Source organism: Engystomops pustulosus, chromosome 4 (genome assembly GCF_040894005.1).
Source record: "Engystomops pustulosus chromosome 4, aEngPut4.maternal, whole genome shotgun sequence".
In the NCBI taxonomy this organism is placed as follows: Eukaryota; Metazoa; Chordata; class Amphibia; order Anura; family Leptodactylidae; genus Engystomops; species Engystomops pustulosus.
In genome coordinates, this window is record NC_092414.1 from 146,018,411 (window position 1) to 146,044,139 (window position 25,729).

The following is a 25,729-nucleotide window of genomic DNA, read 5'->3' on the forward strand; positions in this document are numbered from 1 at the left end:
TATCGTTTAATTCTTCAGGTGTCAAGTTGGGTGCTAGGCACCCTTACAATCTGGGCCCCATAGCCGCTATGGCTGCTACCTCCTGCTATTGGCGTCATATTGAAGATAAAAAAAAAAAATCTGTGGTCCTATCAGCTACAGAACCAGAGATACAGACAGTTACAAAAAGGTGGAAAATTGGATTTTTAACTGTATTTAACTCCTTAAAGAGGACCTGTCACCAGATTTTGACCACTCTGACTAACAACAACTAAAATTAGCTGCCTGGCACTACTACCATAATTACAGACATTTTTCTGATATGCAAATTAGCTTTTGTGACTCATGCCAGGTGTTGGTGACTCTCTCCAAGACTTGCAGTGAACCACGCCCCATTATTGTCACTGACACCTCTGTGTTTTTTCAAATCACTGCCCTGCCTCTCTGTACTTAGGGACCGTCTGCTAATATTTAACTATAGACATATAAAGCTCTATGTACAAAGGGGAAATATCATGCCACTTTTTTTACACAGTGCCTTGTGTTACATTCATGACATGTGACCAGTGACATCAATGTAGGTCCTTTAGCCTGTACACCACGTATGTGATTGCATGAAATCACAGCAGCCTCCATGGAGATTGAGGAGGAGTAGAAATCCATGGAGGCTGCTTCGTGTGATCAGATACATGCATGGGGTACAGTTTGCTATTGTTAAGAGGCTAAAGGACCTGAGATGATGTCACTCTGGTCACATGACATGAACTGTGACCAGTAAGGAGGCATACGGCATGAGGAGTATAAGATGAGAGGGGTCGCAGGACACATCCTCTTTGATGCCAGGTAATATAAGATAAAAGGTGATTTATGTGGATGTAAGCGAAACAATATTTTGCTAAAAGAAGGGTGTCAGTTAGTCAGTGGGACTCTATAGGAACCTGTCACTGGCTGTATATGTGCAAATGTGGTGACAGGTTTCCTTTAAGAAAGCAGCCAGGTTGTAGCTCAAAGGGGTTGTCCAACTTTAAAGACTCTGGAGGTGGGCTGAAGAGGACTGTTAAAAAAAATAAACCTGTACTTACCTCCTCCACTCTCTGTGCCTTCCATGCTGCTATTCGGTGGACAACTTCCACCTGCCTTGCATGCCCACCCGTCTACATGCCCACCTGATACAGCACTGGGACAAGGGACAGTGAGCATGCCAGGTGACTTTTGTGAGCTTTAAAATATTTGTTTTTCCATTAACGTTGCCATGCGAGGGCTTATTTTTTTGCAGGATTAGATACATTTTTCAGGGCTACTATTTTGGGGTGGCTATGCCCTATTAATAGAAATGTATAAACTTTTTTGTGAGGATTGTAGAAAAAAACATCAATTCTGTAATTGATATTTACCTTGTAAAATGTTATCTTTATTCTACGGGTCAGTAAAATTACTGTGATGCCATATTTCTTTATTTTTACTTACCTTTTCCTAACTTTGTTTCCCCCCAAATGAGGTTTTATTCTACAATCTATAAGTTTAACAACACCATTTTCCAAGTGGCCTACCACTTTTAACTTCTTCGAGCTGGTTGAGGGCTTGTTTTTTGCTGGAAATGTTGAACTTTATAACAGTACCATTTTCATATAGATACATTTTTTTTAATCAGCTTTTATTGCATTTTATGTAGTACGGGATAGGTAAAAATCATAATTTTTGGTGTTTTTCTTTTCATCTTTATGCCATTCATCATGAGGGTTCAATAATGAAGTTGTTTTACTGTAAGAAACATTACGGGCAAGAAATACCATATATGTGGGGGTTTGTATGGTGATTTTTTAAAACTTTTTTGTATGTAGATTTTATATGTAACTGTGTTTGGTGGGCTTTTTTTAAATTAATTTGTTAGTTTAGTTTAGTTTTTTTTATTACTATGGGACATCAACAAGCATTCATTCGATTAATCATTAAAATACAGATGACACACCATGTTTCCCATTGCCTGTTCAGCTCCATTGACGAGCTGAATCAGCATTGGCTCCATGATGTAGTACTACAGCATGAAGCTCTATCTGTTGATCTCCATGCCGTAATGGTGCATCACATCATACAGAGGGAACAGGTTAACTGTCTGTTACATTGTGTAGATCTCAGGACCACAAGCCTGATGCCATCTGGAAGATGAGATCGTTACCTTTAATATGACATGTTTCAATGATTATAATACCAAAGATATGGGCGTCTTAAGTTCCCCCTCAGCAGTGTCTAATAAGGCAAAATAAGTATGACTCTTCTCTGGTATTTTACACATGACTTTGGAGGAGATTTTTTATAGTTAAACTAGCAAGTTTTCACATGTAAGACAGAATTCTAGATTCATTTCCAATAATTCATACCCTACCTGAAGGTGTTAGTAGTTAATTATGGTCAAATCTGGCGACAGATACCCATTAAGTAACCTAATTCTATTTATAATGTATTCTCCAGATAGATTCAACTTTCACAGGAGGAATCCATATCCATCGGACATTCATGATTAATCATGTGGATATTCTATAAACATACAAGATGGGACTATCCATTTAAGTGCTAATGTGTTTAAATGTTTGAATTTCTTAGCCCTCATATCATAAAAATGTGTAAAAGTAGATGATTATATACACTCTTGTACACAATGTTACAGATACTGAATAGCAACAAGAGGTTAAACCACTGACTTAGATTGAAGTTGTTTATGGTCTGACAAGCACATGTACTGTACAGCAGCTGAGTAAATATACAGCCAAGTCGGTAAGGACGGGCTACTGGTTTTAAATAGCTCTAATTCTCTCCCAAGGACAAATATTATTACATAAATGGTAGCAAATAAACTCTGTCTACTCATACAGGCACATTACAGTCATATTTCTTTTGTAACTGTAATATGATTCTAATTACAAAAGGCAAAAGTAATTTGGGAGCACACATACTTCACCCTCCCTATCTTTTTTAACTTTCTATGAATATTAATTATTTGTCCTGTAGCCTATTCCAGGTGTTGGTGATCTGTATAACTCTTATCTATGCTAAACTAACATGAATCCAACTAGACCCCAACTACAGCAGAGCCTCAAGCAAGTGACTTATCCTGTAGGTGGTGTCCTTGGTCCTTTGGGCCCTTTTGCAAGTGTAAATGGCGCGGAGGGGTAATTTAAACAGCACCTTGAATGTGGCCGCTTCCCGACACCTTTTCTCCTCTCTTTTTAGAGAGAGTAGAATTACGCGCCCATAGAGGTCTATTGCACACAGTCATGGTTTGGTTAGCACAAAGTGTCACGGAAAAGAAAGAGCAGTTCCTATTCCGGCACTTATTGCGTCACAGCCTCCAAACTATCTATGGAGATAGTCAACCTATCTATGGAGCGCTCAACCCTCCATTTGGCCGTATTCGTCAGCCCGGATAGTCCAGTGTGAAGCACATGGTCATGTATATGGGACCTCAGCCTGTTACACTGTGAATTGCACCAACTTTATACAAATGAGGGGAACGCAAGGAAATAATGATAATATTGAAGGGAGGGGCTACATGTAGTCATTAGATTAAATTCAGTGGTAGTCAGATTTTTTCTATTCTCAGTGAAATATCCATAAGATATAAAAATTGTACATAGTTTTAGGTTATATAGCTATAAGCAATGCATGTTAGTTAGAACTTTCTGTTGGAAAATCTAGCACTTTTTATATCTTTAGTTCCTATGTCTGATTGAAGATATGTAGATTTTAGTCCCTGTCTATTTCTATTACAGGTCATGAAAATATTGACCCCATTTCAGTCTGATGTTTGTACAGCTTTCAGACACAACATTCATGTGAATGTGAAGTAAGCTAGAAAAGGATCCAAGCATTCAAATATCTATATGCCTGTAACTACTATGGTGATATAGGATTCTCAATCCTATTTTATAAGCTTTTCTCAATGTTTTGTGAAACGTAAATTTAGGTGTAAATGGTCTTTATCTCTTTGCATATAGAGATGAGCGAATCATTTAAAGGACATATACCATCAGTTTTACTGATGGGAGACATGTCCTACTAAGAAGTTTCTGAGGACTTCTTTTATTATAACTCTATATGCCGCGATTGTGGCACTATATAATTATGCTAATTAGTCTGGTCTGGAGCACCCCGGCTACATCACTGGAGCGCCTCATCCAATAATTTATTTACTACCCTGTTCTGCTAGTGCTTCTGCCCAGTCCCACCTGTCAGCTACTCTATGCATTGTGGAGGGGGCGGGACTGCTTGCAAAACGGGGGAGTGAATAAATTAAGATACAAGGTGCTCTGAGGCACCCCAGTGATGTAGCTGGAGCAAATCAGGCTAATTTGCATAATTTATATAATCTATGTATATTGCCACAATCACAGCATATAGAGGTATGATAAAAGAACTCTGTTCCTTAGGAGCTTCTTATTGGGACACATCTACCATTAGTAAAACTGATGGTAGATTTGCTTTGTAGAAGCTTCACTGAATTTTTCAATAGATTTGGTTTGAGGCCCAAATGTTGCGCAACAAATGTTGCTCCAACTGTCCCGCAAGTTGGGATATAACCCTCTCTATCCCTAGCTCCCATTTTATACTATTAATTTTTATTTTTATGTTTTATTTTCTCTTGTCGCCATTCCAACCTCGGTGCTGGGAACAATGTATATAAGAAAAGATTTGGATTTAATTCAGTGCCAGATATGTACTGAATCTACAAACCAACAAAATAGATTCGCTGATCTCTGCTTACATGTAAATTACACATGCAAAGAGTCTTCAATCATGAGCTGTCACTCCACTCATCCCCACTAAAAGGAAAAAAGAAAACCTCACTTATGTCCTTTCCTAGAAATAGAGTACCGGTATGTTTGAGCCACCTGCACCAGAATGGAGGATGATCAAGAACCTAGATACTTCTGTAGATCAAGCTTACTAATTTAAACAACACGTGGCAGATCTATAGATTACAGGGGCGTTAAGTATGTATGAAGAGGGCTCACATATTTATGGAAAATAAACCACACATAAAGCTTACTTTTTACTTCAGTAATTGCATCTTCCTTCGATGAAATAGTCTGCAGTAGATTGTTCTAAAAGACAATATTAAATATTGCACATTTTACAAATAAATAATTAAATAGGCAATCTTGTTATATGCGATTATTTATATTTAATATGGCTCCAATACAGTGTTCATTTGTCCTAGAGAGGGACAAAAAAAGTGTAAAAAAACAACAGTTTAATAAAAAAAAAATTTAATACAGTATAAAGATCCCCTAAATGCCCCATATAGTGAAAAACTCTGAAACACGATAAAAAGTGAAAGCAACAACACATATTGGGTATCTTAATACACAAATCATCCTATAGCACAAAGTTATGGGCAGGGTAGGCTGAACTCCAGGCCCCCCAAAGGTAGAAAAATGTGAGCTCCCTTCACAATAAATATTGAACACCATAGAAATATGGGACTGACCACCTCATAAATCACAATGCAATTTATTAATCACTATTAAAAATTAATATACACATACAATAGGAAAAAGAGGGATTCCAGACCCAACAGGATACTATGCATGTGTAATAGAATTGGGGCTGGGGTGAGAAAAACATTTTATACCAGTGTAACTAGCGGCACACTTCCCATTAATATATGTATTTACAATTTAATACATTTTATATTTTTCAGTCCCAGAATAAACACTTAGTTTGCCTCAAAGGGAAGAATCGCCCACAATCTCACCGCGCCACTTACCCATCATTGCTCTGCTTAGTCCCGGAAGTGTCGCTTCCCCACTCAGGTCCGACACAGTTCACCATCTTTTTAGTGGTGCATCTCAGAGATAGGGCTTGCGACACAATTTAAAATAAATACTGCGCTCAGTCTGAATCCGTTGGAACGCCCGACGGCACGCCCCCTAATTTGTGTCGCATGGGTTGCCAGAAAAAGGGTATAGTAGCCCCAATTTCCTTGTAGAGAATTGACAAGGGAATAGATAAATGGGGCTTACTGTTTAATTGAATGTACAATTATACAATGTACACTGCTGATTGCATATATAAAGCTATCACTTAAATATACAGTATGCAGGTTTTGAACCATCTACCCTACCCCCACAACAACAACAAAAAAATAGAAAAAGGCAGCTAAAACATACTAAAGACATTTGAATTTATTAGATCAAAATAAAAAAGTAAAGGTAAAATGTTATTTTATTGGTTTGTCACAAAAGTATTTTTAAACCATCTCAGAATTTATAAGGAAAAGAAGCATTGAGACTAGAGATGAGCGAGTATACTCGTCCGAGTATACTGCTCGGTCGAGTATTAGCATACTCGGACCGGCTCGTTACTTGGACGAGTATCTCGCCAGCTCGAGATCGAGCATTAAATTAAGTGAAGAACAGTATTTTTATTACATAATAAAATATCCCAGATGTTTACTGATGTTTTGCTTGTAAGAACACATTGAAGTAACACTATTCTTCACTTTTCAGGTGTTCGCGCTTGTCTCCCGCTAAGTTAGGAGATGTTCTGAACATCTGGAATGTGAAGAATAGTGTTCTTTCAATGTGTCCTGCACTTAAATGTTCGTGTTTTCATTGTTTTTAATGTTTTAATCCTATTCTTCACTTTGCAGCTGTGCGCGCGTATCTCCAAACCTATCGGGAGACACGCGCGCACACCTGCAATGTGAAGAATAGAATTAAAACATTAAAAACAGTGAAAACACGAACATTTAAGTGCAGAACACATTTAAATAACACTATTCTTCACTTTGCAGCTGTGCGCGCGTATCTCCGAACCTATCGGGAGACACGCGCGCACACCTGCAATGTGAAGAATAGAATTAAAACATTAAAAACAGTGAAAACACGAACATTTAAGTGCAGAACACATTTAAATAACACTATTCTTCACATTGCTGATGTGCGCGCACATCTCCGACATTATCGGAAGACACGCGCTAACATCTGCAAAGTGAAGAATAGAATTAAAACATTAAAAATTGTGAATACAGGACCATTTAAGTGCAGAACACATTGAAAGAACACTATTCTTCACATTCCAGATGTTCGTGCACATCTCCTAACTTAGCGGGAGACACGCGCGAACACCTGGAAAGTGAAGAATAGTGTTACTTCAATGTGTTCTTACAAGCAAAACATCAGTAAACATCTGGGATATTTTATTATGCACTGTTCTTTTAATGTTCTCTTTTACTAAAAAAATGCTCGGGTCTCCCATTGACTTTAATGGGGTTCGTTATTCGATACGAGCACCCGAGCATCGGGAAAAGCTCGTATCGGATAACGAGCACCCGAGCATTTTAGTGCTCGCTCATCTCTAATTGAGACCCTTCCCGTCTCAATTTCTGCTCCAGGGCCAATGTAGTGACATGCAGCAAGTGATGGTTTCAACCGATTGCAAATACTCTTATTGGGTTATTGTTGAACCCATTTCTAAGTGGTTTAAAATTAATTTCTTACAGCTGGACGCCTTTAAAAATGTGCATTTGGCTTAAGGCTTTGTTCTATAAGGATGTGTTTACATGAGGATATTTAAATGATAAATATGTATATAGACTTTATCTTAATTACCCTTTCCTTTTCACACATTGATATCTGCTGCTCAGTTTGGGAATCATAGATTTCTTTCAACCTCTTCATCTCTTTGTTCCTATTTTCTATCTGTGTTTGTAATAGAGTATCCTTGCGCTGTATAATAGATCTCTCGGCTTCAATACGTTGCGTGTGCCTTTCCATCATTTCCTGAAAGTAGTAAAAAGAAGTGTAAATAAAGTCTTGAATAGTTACTCTCATTTGAAATATTTATGTACATAAAAAAGCAAATAGTATTTATGTAAAAGTAGATCAAGTGAATATATAAATCTTTGTAATATCCCTCTAAGTTAACTGTCTTGCCAAAGCTATATTCACATCTACACTCACCGGCCACTTTATTAGGTACACCTGTCCAACTGCTCGTTAACACTTAATTTCTAATCAGCCAATCACATGGCGGCAACTCAGTGCATTTAGGCATGTAGACATGGTCAAGACAATCTCCTGCAGTTCAAACTGTGCATCAATATGGGGAAGAAAGGTGATTTGAGTGCCTTTGAACGTGGCATGGTTGTTGGTCCCAGAAGGGCTGGTCTGAGTATTTCAGAAACTGGTGATCTACTGGGATTTTCACGCACAACCATCTCTAGGGTTTACAGAGAATGGTCCGAAAAAGAAAAAACATCCAGTGAGCGGCAGTTCTGTGGGCGGAAATGCCTTGCTGATGCCAGAGGTCAGAGGAGAATGGGCAGACTGGTTCGAGCTGATAGAAAGGCAACAGTGACTCAAATCGCCACCCGTTACAACCAAGGTGGGCAGAAGAGCATCTCTGAACGCACAGTACGTCGAACTTTGAGGCAGATGGGCTACAGCAGCAGAAGACCACACCGGGTGCCACTCCTTTCAGCTAAGAACAGGAAACTGAGGCTACAATTTGCACAAGCTCATCGAAATTGGACAGAAGAAGATTGGAAAAACGTTGCCTGGTCTGATGATTCTCGATTTCTGCTGCAACATTCGGATGGTAGGGTCAGAATTTGGCGTCAACAACATGAAAGCATGGATCAATCCTGCCTTGTATCAACGGCTGGTGGTGGTGGTGTCATGGTGTGGGGAATATTTTCTTGGCACTCTTGGGGCCCCTTGGTACCAATTGAGCATCGTTGCAACGCCACAGCCTACCTGAGTATTGTTACTGACCATGTCCATCCCTTTATAACCACAATGTACCCAACATCTGATGGCTACTTTCAGCAGGATAATGCGCCATGTCATAAAGCTGGAATCATCTCAGACTGGTTTCTTGAACATGACAATGAGTTCACTGTACTCAAATGGCCTCCACAGTCACCAGATCTCAATCCAATAGAGCATCTTTGGGATGTGGTGCAACGGGAGATTCGCATCATGGATGTGCAGCTGCCAAATCTGCGGCAACTGTGTGATGCCATCATGTCAATATGGACCAAAATCTCTGAGGAATGCTTCCAGCACCTTGTTGAATCTATGCCACGAAGAATTGAGGCAGTTCTGAAGGCAAAAGGGGGTCCAACCCGTTACTAGCATGGTGTACCTAATAAAGTTGCCGGTGAGTGTATATTGCTCAGTACTGCTAAAACCTGCTACACACTTAGGCCCCTTGAACATGAAAGTTTGCACACCCAGGTCGTAACCCTGGTAAGCATGCTGCCGTGTGAAGGAAGAGGAAGGGGTGAGCGCTCCACAGAAAACCGCTTGTCCAGGTCATGGTGAGGTGAGACAATGGGGCAGATTTACTTACCCGGTCCATTCGCGATCCAGCGGCGCGTTCTCTGCGCTGGATTCGGGTCCGGCTGGGATTCATTAAGGTAGTTCCTCCGCCGTCCACCAGGTGGCACTGCTGCGCTGAAAAGCATCGGAACGCACTGGAGTTCACCGAGCCGGGCAGAGTGAAGGTAAGTGCAAGGTCCGCGACAGATTTTTTGTTTAAATGCGGCGGTTTTGCAGAATCCGTCGGGTTTTCGTTCGGCCACACCCCTGATTTCCGTTGCGTGCATGCCAGTGCCGATGCGCCACAATCCGATCGCGTGCGCCAAAATCCCGGGGCAATTCAGGGGAAATCGGCGCAAATCGGAAATATTAGGGTAACACGTCCGGAAAACGCAAATCGGGCCCTTTGTAAATGACCCCCACTGTGTGCTCACCGCACCATGACCGGCTACTAAAGACCTCTATGGGGGCTGTGATACAGTTGTATGCATGAGGCATACTGGTCTGTGATGCAGCACGTCTCTGGGGGTCATTTACTAAGGGCCCGAATCGCGTTTTCCCGACGTGTTACCCGAATATTTCCGATTTGCGCCGATTGTACCTGAATTGCCCCGGGATTGTGTCGCACGCGATCGGATTGTGGCGCATCGGCGCCGGCATGCGCGCGACGGAAATCGGGGGGCGTGGCCGAACGAAAACCCGACGTATTCGGAAAAACCGCCGCATTTAAAACCCGAAAAAGTGTCGCTTGGTGACCGCTTACCTTCACCTGGTCCGAGGTGGTGCATTCCGGCGCGTGGAGATGATTTTCAGCGCAGCAGCGCCACCTGGTGGACGGCGGAGGAACTGCCTTCATGAATCCCGGCCGGACCCGAATCCAGAGCAGAGAACGCGCCGCTGGATCGCGAATGGGCCGGGTAAGTAAATTTGCCCCTGTGTCTTCACAGCACTTATATGTTATATACACAGCTTGGAAGCCCTCTCCATAGAGCCTTAATTCCATCGCACTTGCAGCGCTGGGGACCTGGCTTCAAGTCCCATCCAGGTCAACATCTGCAAAGAGTTTGTGTGTTCTCTTTGTGTTTGCGTGGGTTTCCTCCGGTTTCCTCCCACACTTCAAAACATACTGATAGGTTGATTAGATTGTGAGCTCCATGGGGACAGACTGATTGGCAAGCTCTGTGCAGTGCTGCAGAATATGATGACGCTATATAAATAAAGAAGTTATTAATAAAGGAATTATTATAAGACCATACATGTAGGATATATGGCATGGCTAATGTAAAAGGGGTTTTTGGGGAAGTGCAGGGATTGGGGGATATTGTTGGTCGATCATTTGAGTGTGAATAAACTATGTTTACTGCTACAGATGCTGATAGGTTATGAAAAATATTTTCAGGATGAATAACCAATATGCTGTATTCATTGAAGATGTAGTTCCTAATAAGATGGCTGAATAGCCAATACTAGTGCAGGTAGGTCTAGGTACGGATTAGCTAAGAAAGCGGATGGCTGGTGCGCATGTCCATATACTGTATAAGACCTACCTGTCATTATCTGCTAAACCATCCCTGTTTCACTAATTTGACTCACTCTATAGGTTGCAGCAACGCACTGTGATGGTAATACATGTACACTCTCCCAGTACTTTGAAATAGAATATTTAATGCAGGATTCGGGACAAATTGATTCAATTCAATCAAATTTTTGCACTTTTGCAAAATTGCACTTTTGAGAAATGTGATCATCTCCAATTGTAACATCAACTGAGGCCCCTTGTAGAAACATTGTACACAATGGGGCAGATTTATTAACTTGTCTATGATACTTTGTTGTTAACATCTGCACATGACTTTATGGTGCACCCGTTATACAGTATATAGTGTGAAAGCATTTCATCGCAACTGTGACTTTTATGCCACACAAAGGGGAGTGTATTTTGCAATTCACACTTACGCTCATATCTATTATTCCAATATCAAATGAAATTGGGGCACTTTATCCTTTTGTATGGACATGTAAATTCCAAAACAAATATTAATTGCTGTATTCAGTTGAAAAAAATAACTGTCTGCAGATAGTCTAGCAGTCCATGGTGCCTTTAATAAATTGTCCCAATGTGTAATAAAATCTATATATGCAGTTTTTTTTATATACATATAGAGATATAAAGTTACAGTACTTGTCTAGATAGAAGTGCAACACCCCTGCCGATGCAAGGCAGAGTGGTTGTTGCAAATACGTCCCAATATGTAGCTTGCAACCTGTGTGGAGTCTGATACCCCATAGCAGGTCACTACACAACACGGGGAACACTGCAGCGGTAGATCCTGCCTGGGAAGGCAGGAGTTAATTGTTTAATGTGATGTCATTCCATCAGCCAATCACATTTGTTATAATATTGTATTGTAAGCTGGGATGCAATTGGAGGAGTAACCACCACCTGACCAGTGGGAGTAATAAAACCCCTGGTCAGGAAAGTTCTAGAGATCAGAAGACTAACAAGAGTCAGTCAGACAGACCAGTCAGTCAGGGTCAGTCAGATAAAGCAGAGCAAGAGAGCCAGCTCACTGCCTGGGCAGCTCTGAGGAGTTAGTGAGAGTAAAGGGGTATCATCCTACCTTCAAGGGTGATATCTGAAGTAACCGAGGACAAGCTGAAGCATCCTACTAGGACACAGCTATCTCCCAGCCTGCCTTTGCATCCAGGCTGGTGACCAATCCCTGTGGTTCCCTCTCCAAGTGCATCTCCAGCCTGTTACCATTGTCAAGATTCGTTTGGCACGTTATCTATTGTTCCTGTTGGTTCCAATAAAGAACTGTAAGTTACTTTTGTACAACGTCTGCCTCCGTCTGATCCCTGCTACTACGGCTGTCACCATCACAGGCACACTATCCATTACACAGGGACTCATACTCCAGACCCCAAAGGGTTGCCCCAGGGAGAACCGGTATAGCAGCCTCTCCCTCATCATTTCTTGCCAACACCACCTGCTAGAGACCTGCCAGGCTGTAGGACAGCCCTCCAGTCCCCATACCAAGCACTGTGACACTAGCGTGCCACTAGGCCGCAACCACCAGCCACTCCGGTATTCCGGGCCCCGACTGTCTCCAGGCCCCAAGAAAAGGCTAGGCCCCGGTGGGGTATGTTGCAGAAGCATATATTACTAAATAACATTTTAAACTGTCGGTTACAGGAGGAAAAGAAAAGTGGTTCCTTACCTGAAGTTGGATCCTTTGCGACATCTCATTTAGATAATTAAACCCAAGTAATACGGAACTGACCAACAGAAGCAGAAAGATGACATGTCCAGATCGGAGAGTGTAGTCAGTCCCCAGTATTCCCATGTTAGCCCAGGTGCTCTGAAAATTTAAAAGTGGCAAGAATGAATTCATTTAGAGGTTCTACTGCATGTAGACTACATTTCCACTCTTCTCCAAACCAGCAATGTAGGCTTTATTCTAAATATCATATGGTTAACCACTGAGCCGTCTCAAATTCTGCTAAACGTACCTTCCTAGCAACTACCTAAGAACCTGTTACTGAGAGTGAAATCCAAGAAGGACAACCCTTCAGGACCTTGATAAAATTGATATAGGTTTTATTATGCTTTAATAGATTTAAAAAAAATCTAATCTTTTGTACATAAAAAATATTTTCCATTTTGCCAAATTCTGAGGCCAATATCTTTCTCACAGTTTGGTATATGGACTTATTTAAGGTGTAATTTTTTGCGGCATGTGGTGTTGTATTATTTTACATCAATTTTGGACCTATATGACCATTTGATAATTTTTTATCTAAATATTCATGGATGGTAATTTGGGAAAAGTGGCATATTCAGACATTTGGGTGCTATTTTCCATTACGGGGTTCATGGCCGGGAATAGTCTTTTTAATACTTTAATAAAACTGGCATTTTTGGACCAGCATTTTAAACTTTTACATTTTTACAATTGTTTTATATATATATATAATTTTTTTTTACCATTATTTCATACCCTCCAGGGTTGTTTAACCCTTCAGTTTCTGAATACTCCTGTATTGCAGTATATAGCAATATTACTGCTGATCTATAATAGCCTGCCATCCGCTGGCTATTAGAGATTATTACACATGGCAAACCTACGAATCTCAATTAGACTCTAGGCTGTCATGACAACCGATCAACTCCCACCAATGACGTTTGGGGGGCAACAATCGGTCATCTGAGATGGCAGTGCCTATGGAATGGTCAGTTAGGTGCCGCAGCAGTAACAGGCGGGTGTCAGTTGTTTTATTCAGCTGACATGCTGTGTATGGAGAGAGCTCAGCTCGCAAGCGCTCTCCATACACCCCCTGCAGCACCAGGACGTGATAGTACGTTCTGGTGCACAAAAGGGTTAAGGCTTGTCTGAGATGAGCATATTTTGGAGGTTCATTTTTGTCCTGAATTTTGCATTCACTCCAAGAAAGTTAATAAAATGTCGTCAATAATGTTACTCTGCTCCTACTACTTGAGGGGTTTAGTTTTTAGGGGTTTCTCTTATTCTGGAATGTTAGAGGCTCAGCAAATGCTATATAGCACCTAAACTGAATGTTAATGCCCAGACGAGAATACCCCTTTAAGGACCACTCCACGTAAATATATGGCAGTTTTTACTGTGACAGATTGTAGAAAGGACTTTTTTTACATCACAGCATTTGTCAACTTCAATTGGCTAAATTTCCTGAAAAAAAGTTGATTTTTATGTGCGGCTTTCTATTGCCGAATGTAACTTTAAGAGTGGATATCCTTATATTATATGAAGGGAGAAACTCTAATGTTTATTATAACACCATAATTTTGTTTCTAGGTGCAAGGGTTAAGAAAATATCGACCTTTGAATTGTGCCCCCCTCCAGACAGTCAGCAGAAGGCAGACTATAGAAGGAGCTGCAGGAAACACTTTCACTTTTCATTATTGCAGTACATGCACGCCCTGCATCTGTAGCTGAACCTGGAAAAGGCTGATGAAATAATAATGCTGTACATATTTAAAACATAGTTTAGTAAAAGTTACTACTTTTAAAAAAACACTTTAATTGGAAAAATTACAAAAATCTTATTTTTGCACATTTGTAGTCAATTATTGGCAATTTTTAAATATGTAATTATTAAAACTATTGTAGCCAGATAAAGTCTCACATTGTAGAGTAAAAACTTTAAGCTGTTACATTTTATCATCCTGAAAACATGATTTGTCCAAGGATGTATTATCCTTATAGAGGTCATTATTTGTATCACGTGTTAGTGTCACTCACATTTGCCTTTTTATGGCAAAAATAGTTTGTAAACATAAAATGTAGAGAATGTTGTCTGTAGTCTAGGAAGATAAGTCAGAAAATCTGTAAATTAAATAGTTAACAATGACAAGAAATGGATACTATACCATGAAGACTTCTAGATGTCCTCTCTGTCTTTTGCACAATATTGTTATGTTGGTAACTAGAACTAGTGTCATTTGAATAGACTGGTATAACCAGTTTGTTACCAGTTTGACTTCTGCAGGTTTGTTATATGGAAATTCCAGCAGTAGAATGTCAAACTGTCCTACAAAAATGTAGTTGGGTGTATTAATGAATGAATTACATTATCTTCTAACTCAATAGAGAAACAATGGACTAAGACGCTTGTCTATTTAGGTAGTTGTTTAAAAAGTATCAGCAGAAAGTCACAATGTGGGATATCATGGCTTCTGCGCCACGTCAGACGGTGAGGTTATCATAGGTCAGCGCACGATAAATCACCCCCAGTATTTTTATGTCTCATGAGTGTAATAGATATGTTTAAATAAAAATAAACCAAGAAGAATTTACTTAATTCCATTTGTCTCCTAACTGCTTAAAGGAGTACTCCTCTCACATTTCAAGAGTACGCACTATCTTTACTACATCCATATTATAATCCACCATTGAAAATGAGGTGTGCCAGAAAATGTCAGCTGCTCCCTTTGCACTTGTTTTGATAGGTCATTAATTTCATTAAGGCATTTAGGGGGTAGTAGTCTCTCGGATTTAACCCCTTAAGGGCGCAGTCATTTTATAGCTTAAGGCTCAGCCCTATTTTTTGGATTCTGACTTGCGTCACTTTATATGGTTATAACTTTTGAACACTGTTACTTATCAAAGCGATTCTGAGATTGTTTTTTCCTCACATGTTGTACTTCATTTTAGTGATAAATGTTGGCTGATAAGTTTATTTATAAATTTGACGTCACGCGGCTTACAAATCGTATTTTCAGAATTGACTATTTTGGGGATAAATACAGTTTTGAATGAAATTTTAAATATTTAGCATTAAAACCCCCTATATAATCAACTCATTTTCAAATCTGCACCCCTCAAACTATCAGAAACAATGTTTAGGAAGATCGTTAACCCCTTGAGATCTTCATAGTAATTGAATCAAAATGAAGGTGAAATTTAGAATGTTCAAATTTTGCCGGATTTACGTCCATTTAGCCTTAAAATTTACACATTTCCAAAAGATAAAAAGAGAAAACCCATTTTAAAATTTGATATGCAATTTCTCTCGAGTACAGAGACCCCCCACATGTGGCCGTTACTTGTTTTATGGGCACACAGCGAGGCGCAGGAGGGAAGGAGCGCCCTACAGCTGCAAGGATTTTAGTTTCCTCATTGTCCCCTTTTGTAGGCTATAAAATTTTAGCTGTTTCATTATTGGGGCCATGTGACGGAATTTTTTTGCGGGATGAGATGCTTTTTCCAGTATTACCATTTTGGAGTTGGCTTCCCCTTTTGTTGAAAATTTATGAACTTTTTTTTGAGGTCAGGAGTAGAAAAGCATCAATTTTGTTTCCATTTTTATTGGTGTTCACCGTATAGCCTGATAATCATGTTATCTTAAGATTACGGGGATACCAGACTTGAATACTTTTTCTTATGTTTTACAAGAAACTTTTTCTTATGTTTTGCCAAATAAAACCCTAATGTGGGGAAAAATCTATCATTTTTGCATCACCGTCTTCCAAGCAGAATAACAATTTTACTTTTTTGGCTACAGAGCTGGTTGATGGCTTGTTTTTGTGGGACATGTACGTTGAAACAGTATCATTCTGGAGTACATATGTTTTTTATCATAATTTTTGGCGTGTTTTTTACTTTTTTTTACGACGTTCATCCTATGGCTTCAATAATTATTTTCTTTTATTCTACAGGTTTTTACGGACACGGTATACTATACTATATATATGTGGGATTTGTGTTCTAATTTATACTTTTTAGTGCATTGTATGTCTCTTTATATGGTTTGGGGCTTATGGGCATTTTTATCGATTTATTAATTTGTTCTTAACTGAATAACTTTTTATTTGCAGGAGCCCGCACAGCACTAGTACAGCACAGAGCGCTAAGGAGTTAAAATAATGCAGTCTGAAAGTTTTTACACAAAACATTTTGGGCAACACTCTTCCGACATTGTATTTCCCCTGCAACAGATTTGTGAATAAAGCACTCTTGAATACTACCCCACCATTCACACAGTGCTTCAATAAATGTAAAGCTATTCCAATAAAATGTGATAGAATATAGAAAGAGTTTGGAAATGGGCCAGGCATTGTCAATGTGAAACAAAGCAGAAAGAAGAAAAAAGCATATGACTACTGTACAATATCATTTTTTAGTTCTAAGGCTACATGCACATTGCCGGTTGCCCGCGGTACCGTAGCGTGGCGGGCACCCGGCGACATGTAGAGGGGGAGGAGGTGAGCGCTGCTCACCCCCGCCACTCTCCATAGGGATATATGGTGAGAAAAGATATGTGCGCTGCACCGTACCGCTCCTGTTGGGCGCGGTGAGCCCTTTGCCGTCTATGAAGGACGTATATCGGCCATATATGCGCTGGCCATATATATACGTTCACCATACGGCAAGGTGAATGTAGCCCTATGTGTCATGTGCTTTCTACAACATCTACCTGTTCTCCTGCAGTGCATGCCACTCTTTCCCATTTAAGCACCTTACACATGGATGTATGCTCACCCGGGCTGTATCTGGGCGTAGCACATGGCCGGGTAAAGAAAGGAGGGGGAATGAGCACTCCTCACACCTCCCCTCTCCACTGAAAGCCGAGTGGCTCATCAAGGTGCAGTGCTCACTGAACGGTGATTAGGTGCCATATGGTCATTTACATTGGGTGATACAGAGAGGTCTGTCATAGTAGTTGTCTGATGTTTTGGTCTGTACCGCTCTACCCTCTACTCTTATTAGGGTATATTCATCTTATGACCCACAGGAGAGCAGAGAAGACATCAGACAGCATCAGGTCTGTCATAGTAGTTGTCTGATGTTTTGGTCTGTACCGCTCTACCTCTAATCACTTATTAGGGTATATTCATCTTATGACCCACAGGAGAGCAGAGAAGCCGTCAGACAGCGTCAGGGATCTCTCTGCCAAGGGGACTGAGTAAAGTGACAGTAGGTGAACAAGTGGAGGCTGCAGTAGTCAAGCAAACCTAAGGAGCTATTAGAAAAAAAATTTACTCCATAAAAGGTACAATTTAGGATAATAAAAACAACCATTCACTTTTAATAAAAAGTGATTATTCCTGTATACGAGTAAATATAATAACATGTACTAGCAAACACATGTATCCCTACTACATAAACGTATGTACCTATCAACTAGAAAAGCTGGAATGCCTACATTGCATGAATTTTATTATGTGACTCCACCTTGTAATTGTTGGATTATTTTAGGTCCCAAAATGCAGCACATAAAGTGTAACTCCTCCCACTGCTTTGTTAGGAATTTGTTCTATTAGGTAAATGTAAGGGTCAAATCTTTAACTCCTTTAAGATGTTTTTTTTTTGCGTTTCCGTTTTTTACTACTCTAACTTTTGATTTTTTTTCATTTACAAAGCTATATTTACAAAGTTGTTTAACCAAACACAGGGAGATTAAATGTGAGCTCCTGCAGCCTCCATAGACACACACTGTACAGACTGAAATACAGATCGCTATTAGCAGAAATTGTTCATGAATATATTAGACAAATGTTCACCACATCTACCCACAAACAATATAAAAATGATCTCATGATGATGGTTACACTTTAAATGTAGTTCAAGCAAGATGGTATATCTCAGTTAAAACATAACTATTAATATTTAAAAAGTAAAACGTGTGAAGAAGACAATACAGAATTAATCCTGTTCAAATACAAGTTAAGTGTGCATTCACCACTGTGTAGTGGAGAGGAGGAGGACAGCGGCGCACGGCCACACACTCGGGAAAAGATGGAGCATGCCAGAGCACTATCGGCGTCTATGGGGATGTATTTGCAGCCGCATATACATCCCCACAGACGGGTGTGTGAATGCACCTTAATCCCCAACACCAGTAGTGCAGTAGCCGTACTGCACCAATTATTAATTCAATACGTGGTAGGCATATAACAAGGGGTCAAGTCAATATCAGATCAGGTAATAACTACAAGGTTTAAACTGCAGTGTACCTATCAACTCAGACTAACGCTGCCCTAAAGGGGTTATGGCATGATTCAACTTGCTTCAAAAAGGTTAAATATTTAGTAAAACCTTATTCAAAATGGTTAACTGGAATAAAAAATATCTTTTATTTGTTTTTATGATGCTTATTCAGTCTCTATTCTGTGTCACACAGAAGTAAATGTGAGAGGGGCCTAGAAGGCACATGCAGAGCACAAAGAGGGGCAGTTTTATTAGAAGTCTCATAATGCTTTGCAGGTGCCTCTCTCTTATTGGCCTATCCAGAGTTAAACATTGCTGCTTTCAGAATCTTCTTTCACTTGCTGTGTCCAAATAGTCCTATGACGTTGCCCTAATATTTAAGGGTTAACAACAAGATGAATTGGGTAAGTATAAGAAACTGGAGCAATCTCATCAATCCGGCAGTTCCAATGTTGGTATACGTCATGTGGGGTTCCTGCAATGTTCCTGCATAAGTCCAAAGCTGGCATACAGAAGCACCTAGCAAGCCATCTCAGCCCTAACAATTACTCCTATGACTGCATTTCTGTCCAGTTGACATCACACTGGACGGTAGCCTTGTGCAGCCACTGCTGCTGAGAGCTTAAAGGGGTTTTCCCACAAACAAGTTTCCATCAATGGAAATCTACCATTAAAATCCATCATGATAAACCAGGGACACTTATCCCTAGATCCAGGCACTGTGACTGTGATAATACTCTTCTATTTGTTATCCATGGCCTCATTTCTTCAGAAATCAACTTTTAAAATTATGCTAATAGAACAGTAGGGCTCTGGGCTCTGGGGGCCGTTATTGTGTAATTACAGGTCCTTTAACTATGTAGCCTTTGTGAAGGCTTTTAATTAAATCTCTGCTTGAACATGGAGATCCAGGGTTGCACAGCCCTTCACCCATTACCTAACAGCACTATAAATAAATACTTGCTATTAAATAATTACCAGTTGCTTGAATGTGTGATAGTGCTAATACAATACAGGCAGTCCCCGGGTTACATACAAGATAGGGTCTGTAGGTTTGTTCTTAAGTTGAATTTGTATGTAAGTCGGAACTGTATATTTTATCATTGTTATCCCAGCCAAAACTCTTTTGGTCTCTGTGACAATTGGATTTTAAAAATTTTGGGTTGTCATAAGATTAACAATAAAGCTTCATTACAGACACATTTGATAACTGTTATAGCTGTTTATTGTAGCCTAGGACTAAAGTACTGTAAATTATCAATATCCAGAGGTCTGTAACTAGGGGTCGTATGTAAGTCGAGTCTTCTTAAGTAGGGGACTGCCTGTATTGTGAATTAAATTATGTTATATTCACATCATTCAGGTCTGAGACAAAGTTCACTACAGGCTTAAGCTATTTTATTAAAAAAAAACAACTCTGCCTTCATATTTCTGCTATTGTCCTTACAATGGAGTATGCAATAACAGAACATTATAATGTTAAGGGAAAATATTTTGTAAAAGGAAGTGACGTAATAACTCATTGTCATTAAAAAAAAGTTACCATTGATTCATTTCTCACGAGCCATTCAAGGTGTCCATGCAGATATTACAGACTTCAGTGAAATATCATATGGCCAGGGTGCATCACTGATGCTAAATCTCATACTTAAATAATATTGGTCTACATGATCATTATATAAAGTACAATAAGCTGATAACATGTAAAATCTGCTTTACCTGATGAATTGTACACCAAAGCTTCCAGTCTGGATGCAGCAGAGAGCAGCAGCTTCAGCAGTATGTTATAAAGAAATGTAGATCATTTTGACATTTCACCTGCACCTGGGTGTGGAAGAAGGATGAGGATACGGTACAGCTACCAGGAAGTGGGTCAGAAGGTTCAAAGTGCCGTGCAAATAACTTCTTTCACAATACATTATACCAAAGGCATGAAATGCTAATGTGCTCATAAAGATCAATGGTTAATGTTTTATTTCCTATGCATAGTGTTTCTTATTTATAAAACAAAAAGAACATGGTATTAAACTGTCACCGGTGAGAAGTTCACAGCCCTCAGTATCTTGTGCCTCTGATGGAAATCAGGACTGGCCTGAACTTTATCTCCTACAGTTGATTCAGAAGACTCTGATACTGCCGATACAGATCAGTAGTGATCAGATTTCTGTTAATATCAGAGCTGATTTATCAAACTTGGACAATAGAAAATTGGAGCAGTCCAATTAGGTTTAATCCAGATACCTAGACACACTGGGACATTATGGGGGAGTTTTATCAGGATGTGTTTGGCAGTGTTTTTGGAATACAAGTCACTAAGTAATCACTAATATAATTACTAATGAACCATCAATAATTGCGGTTATTACCCCACCTTCACGGTTGCAGAGTGGGACGGTTGCTCATCAACTATGGACTGTGAAAATATAATGTTAACTAGGGGCAAACTCCCCATCAATTCTGTTTTTAGCTTTCTTCAGAACGCAAACTAGGAAGAATAGAACCGGAAGTACAGCCCCATTCTCTGTGTAGTGGCTGAGATGAATCACTACTGCTCATGTCTCTTTACAGCTGCACTGCAGTAACTTACCCAATACGGATAGGGGTCCATATATCTTAGTTTTGGCTTTGTGCTCCTTTTTTGTGCTTTTTTGCTTTTCTGCTGGTCAGATGTGTCTTAGGAGTTTTTAAAAAATATATAAATACACCCTCAAAAATCGCAAACAGCTCCAAGTTATCTCTTAAGCCTGGCAAGAGAAAACATGGATTAGCAGCTTTTTTAAAACTATTTTTTCAAGCCACAACTTCCACATTTGAGTGATCACATAATGGGTGAACACTACGGATGATGTTTCACAGGGGGTACTCTTAGGCACAAAAAAAGTTGCAAAAGTGCACTTGCACCACAAACAGACAAAAAAAACTAAGAAAACAAGCCAAGCCAAAGAGCAAAGTTTCATGTGCCCCAAAGAATAGAACCATGCTTCCAGATCAGTCCCCTGTATGAGGATCAGTCCTCTGTATGAGGATCAGTCCTCTGTGGTACCAGAGGCAGCTGGAAACAGCTCATCAGTGGGAGAGCCATTCCCTTCACCTGGAAAAGCACTTTAAGGGTAGAAAAAACATTGAACCTACTGGAACATTATTGTTTAAAGCATCAGTTAACCTTTTTCATTTATTATGTTTAATGGATTTTCAAAAAGCAGGCAACTACTTTCCTCCAGGTTTTTCATATATCATTTTGTGTACCAGGTATTAAGGACACGTAAAATAATGACAATACAGGGGAAACTTTATAAGTTGTCAGAAACACCAAGCAAACTGAGAAATACTTTTCTAGAAGGGCAGTAAAGAAGAACAGGTCTGTAAACATATTTATGTAACTGCAGTAAAATGCAACATTGTAACACAAGTCTTAGATAATATAGACAATGTTCATATACTATATGTTATATTGCGGTTAGGTGGATCTTCCAAATTCAAGAAAAGGCTTCTTCACTAGGTGGACTGGAAGAATTTTTATGGTTGCTAATGTACTTAAAGCAAAATGGAATAATGCCACTCGATAGTGAAAGGTTAAAGGGGTGAGTTAGAGCTGGGATTAGCACAGTTTTGAGGTTGGGAATGAGATACGATGGAATTGGATCAAGTGCACAAGTAGTGAGATGTGAGCTTGACAGCGTGGAGGAAACTTTCTCTTCGGTAAGAGAAGAGAAGTTGGTTAAGCTGGAGGGGCATTGGATATTTTGGGTGGGTTGCAAGTATTGAAGGTTGAAACTTTCTATATTGTTTTTAAAGTGTGTGGCAAAATCCTCAGCTGAAATGGGAGAGTTTGGTGGCGGTGCCGGAGGACGTAGAAGGGAATTAAAGGTAGAGTATAATTGTCTGGGGTTTGTGAGATAGAGAAAAAAAAAGATTAATAAGGTAATCCTATTTATCAGATGTAAGTACAGATTTGCAGTTGAAGACCACCTACTTGTATGAAGGTCTTCCTTGCAGAAAGACTTTGCCTCAAATGTTTTGGGAGGTTGGTGTGCCAGGGTTGCCTGTTGGGTTGTCTAGTTGTAGTGAGAATGAGAGGGGCTGCAGATTCCAAGGTTGAAGAAACTGTGGTGTTGTAGAAGGTGGAAGCAGTTTCTACTTCCTTGCATGAGGATACGGAAGAGAGAGGTAGGAGAGTATCTGAGAGTTTGCAGATGTCCAGCGAAGGAGAGTAGTGTTCAACAGATTGGATTGGAAAATGGCTGTAGAAGACCACTGTGAGAGGCCAAAGCAGGAGGTAAGAGAGAGGAGTTTAAAGATAGCAGAATGATCTATATGGGGATGTTAAAGTCAGCCATGATGATGGAGGGAATAACAGATGAGAGGTAGTGAAGAAGTCAGATATTAAAATGGTCAATGAAAGCCATTATCTTGAATAAAAACAAGTGGTAGCAGAGCTTGAGGATCGGTAGATGACAGCCACTGAGAGGTTAGAAGAGGCATAGATGAGGATAGAGTGGACTTCAAAAGACGGAAAGGTGAAAGAGGTGGTAAAGGATTGAATGGGCTGAAGGAGCAGTTGTCAATCAGGAGGATGCCAACTTCTCCACCAGGTTTATTGTAAGGCTGGGGAGTGTGAGTAAAAGAGAGACTGCCATAACAGGGCGCAGCAGGGGAGGCAGTGTCTGTTAGGCTGAAAAAAGACAGTTGTCGAGAAATGAATAGGTTGGGAATATCATTAAGTTTGTTGCACACATGAGTGTAAGTTCGATAATGCTTAAGAGAGAGAAAGTGGAGTAGGTGGTGGAGATGGGGTGAGATGGATAGGTTGCAGCTTAGTGTGGTTACGAGATTTAGATGAGAAAGGTCTAAAGCAGGGGTCTCAAACTCGCGGCCCGCGGGCCAACTGCGGCCCGCGGGCCAACATTTTGCGGCCCCCACCTGGAAAAGCACCGCCCGGGTCGGGTCGCGCTGCATGGAGAGGGCTCACGGGCTGAGCCCTCTCCATAGCCGGTAAGTTTTTGCTGCATATTGCAGCAAAGGCTTACTGGTAACACCCGCGATCGGTGCTAGCACCGATCGCGGGTGTTTTTACAGCGTGGGCTGCCGGCAAAGCTGCCGACAGCCTCAAACAGATAGCGGCGCATGGGCGCCGCCATCTTACCTGGGATCGCCGCTCCCCGTGACGTCATCGGGGGGCGGCGATCCGTCTCCATGGTAGCCTCGGGTCTTCCGAAGACCCGAGGCTATTTCGTTTTAACCCCTTCATTACAATGTGCTGATAGCACATTGTAATGAATGAGGAGGAAAATCCCCTTATACTGCCATACTGTAGTATGGCAGTATATGGTAGGATCGATCAGACAACCTAGGGTTAAAGAACCCTAGGGAGTCTGAAAAATAGTATAAATAAAAATAAAAAAAAGTTTTTTTTAAAAAAAATTAGAATAAAAAAAAATTAAATTTCAAATCACCCCCCTTTCCCTAGAACTGACATAAATATAAATAAACAGTAAAAATCATAAACACATTAGGTATCGACGCGTCCGAAAATGCCCGATCTATCAAAATATAATAACGTTTTTTACAATGCGTTTTACCCCGTTACGGAAAATAGCGCCCAAAGTCGAAAATGGCACTTTTTTGCCATTTTGAAAAATATAAAAAAATCTATAAAAAGTGATCAAAAGGTCGTACAGTCCTAAAAATGATATCATTGAACATATTATCAAATTTCGCACTGAGCCCCTGACTGGGCTCAGTGCGGTAGGAGCTTGGGACCCCTCGGTACACAGGACGCGTTCATAGAGAAAACACGTCTCCCAGCTCGGGGCTTTCCTTGCGCTGGGAGACGCCGTGACATTTGAATCTGAATAATGATATTTTGTAAGCGCATTTTGTGTGGAAAACTTGATGCGGCCCAGCCTTACCCAGAATCTACCTCCAGCGGCCCCCAGGTAAATTGAGTTTGAGACCCCTGGTCTAAAGGGAGGTGTAATGTTGTAGATTTGTTCAAAGGGCCCTGGAGTGGAGAGTTGTCACCAGCGGCAAGGAGACATAGAGATAGTGATAGCAGGTGGGAAAAGAATCCTGAAAAGAAGCCGGAGCGTAACGCTGAGATAAACCTCAGCAGGGGTCATTAGATGAGTGGGCAGAAGGGATGGTGATATAGAGAATTCATTAGCAGGTGGTGGAATATTGGGATAATGGTGGAGATGTGAGAAAAGGGAAAAGAGAATTGTTATTGCTACAAAAACATAATTAATGGGTAAGATTAGTGATGGATTAGCACTTACAAATAGTTTGCTAAGGTCAAACCTGGTTCAATCCTGGTTTAATTCTGATGCCTATACATTTTTTATACTTGCACAACAAGCTGTTATGTACTTTGAAACCCTTTTTTGAACCATTTCACTGTTTTTTGTAAAATTTCCAAGTGTAACAAAAAGTGGCAATTGAGACATTTAGAAGTTTTTTTCGATAATGGAGTAAACTGCATGGAATAATCATTTTTATATTTGATAGGGTATTTTGGGAAGCAGTAATTCTGAAGATGTCTGTCATTGTGTTTGTTTATTTTTATTTCCATTTTAGTAAAAGAGGGTGATTTGGACTTTAATTTTTTTTTTTTTTTACAATTTTTACCATTATATTTAAATTTTATTTAGGCCCCCCAAAAATTCACATCTCTTTATAACTGGCTGTCATATGAATGGATCTTTGTCCCCTGGTGACTTTATGGTGGGGATGGGTATAGGCAACGATCCCGGCCAATATGGCAGGCTCGGCCCAGACGATAGGAGCCAACATGGAGCCACCATAACATACTATTCTGTCATTAAGATCTCATGACCTCGAATTGCTCAACTGAACTGAGATGTGAGAAATCTGGTGGACCAGCCATGTTAAATTTCTCCCAACGTGTGATGCTTGGGACAATATATCACAATATATATTTTTAAAGTGCAGACAGTTTGT

At 40.2% G+C, this 25,729-nt stretch overlaps 1 protein-coding gene across 3 annotated transcripts in view; it reads right to left on the minus strand.

The window, feature by feature from the left end:
- LOC140127375 (uncharacterized) overlaps nucleotides 1-20,612 on the minus strand; it is a 40,943-nt gene extending 20,331 nt beyond the window's left edge. Inside the window, exons 1-4 of one of the 3 annotated variants that reach the window (XM_072147991.1) lie at nucleotides 20,492-20,612; nucleotides 12,524-12,664; nucleotides 7,590-7,760; nucleotides 5,024-5,078 (exon numbers count right to left, since the gene is read on the minus strand). In XM_072147991.1, the coding sequence (XP_072004092.1) occupies nucleotides 5,024-5,078; nucleotides 7,590-7,760; nucleotides 12,524-12,649 (352 nt within the window). In that variant the 5' untranslated portion in view covers nucleotides 12,650-12,664; nucleotides 20,492-20,612. Of the gene's footprint in view, nucleotides 1-5,023; nucleotides 5,079-7,589; nucleotides 7,761-12,523; nucleotides 12,665-14,162; nucleotides 14,291-14,712; nucleotides 14,792-20,491 lie in introns of those variants that run through there. The other 2 variants (XM_072147992.1, XM_072147990.1) reach the window with 2 other exon arrangements.
- Nucleotides 20,613-25,729: the final 5,117 nt, after the last annotated feature.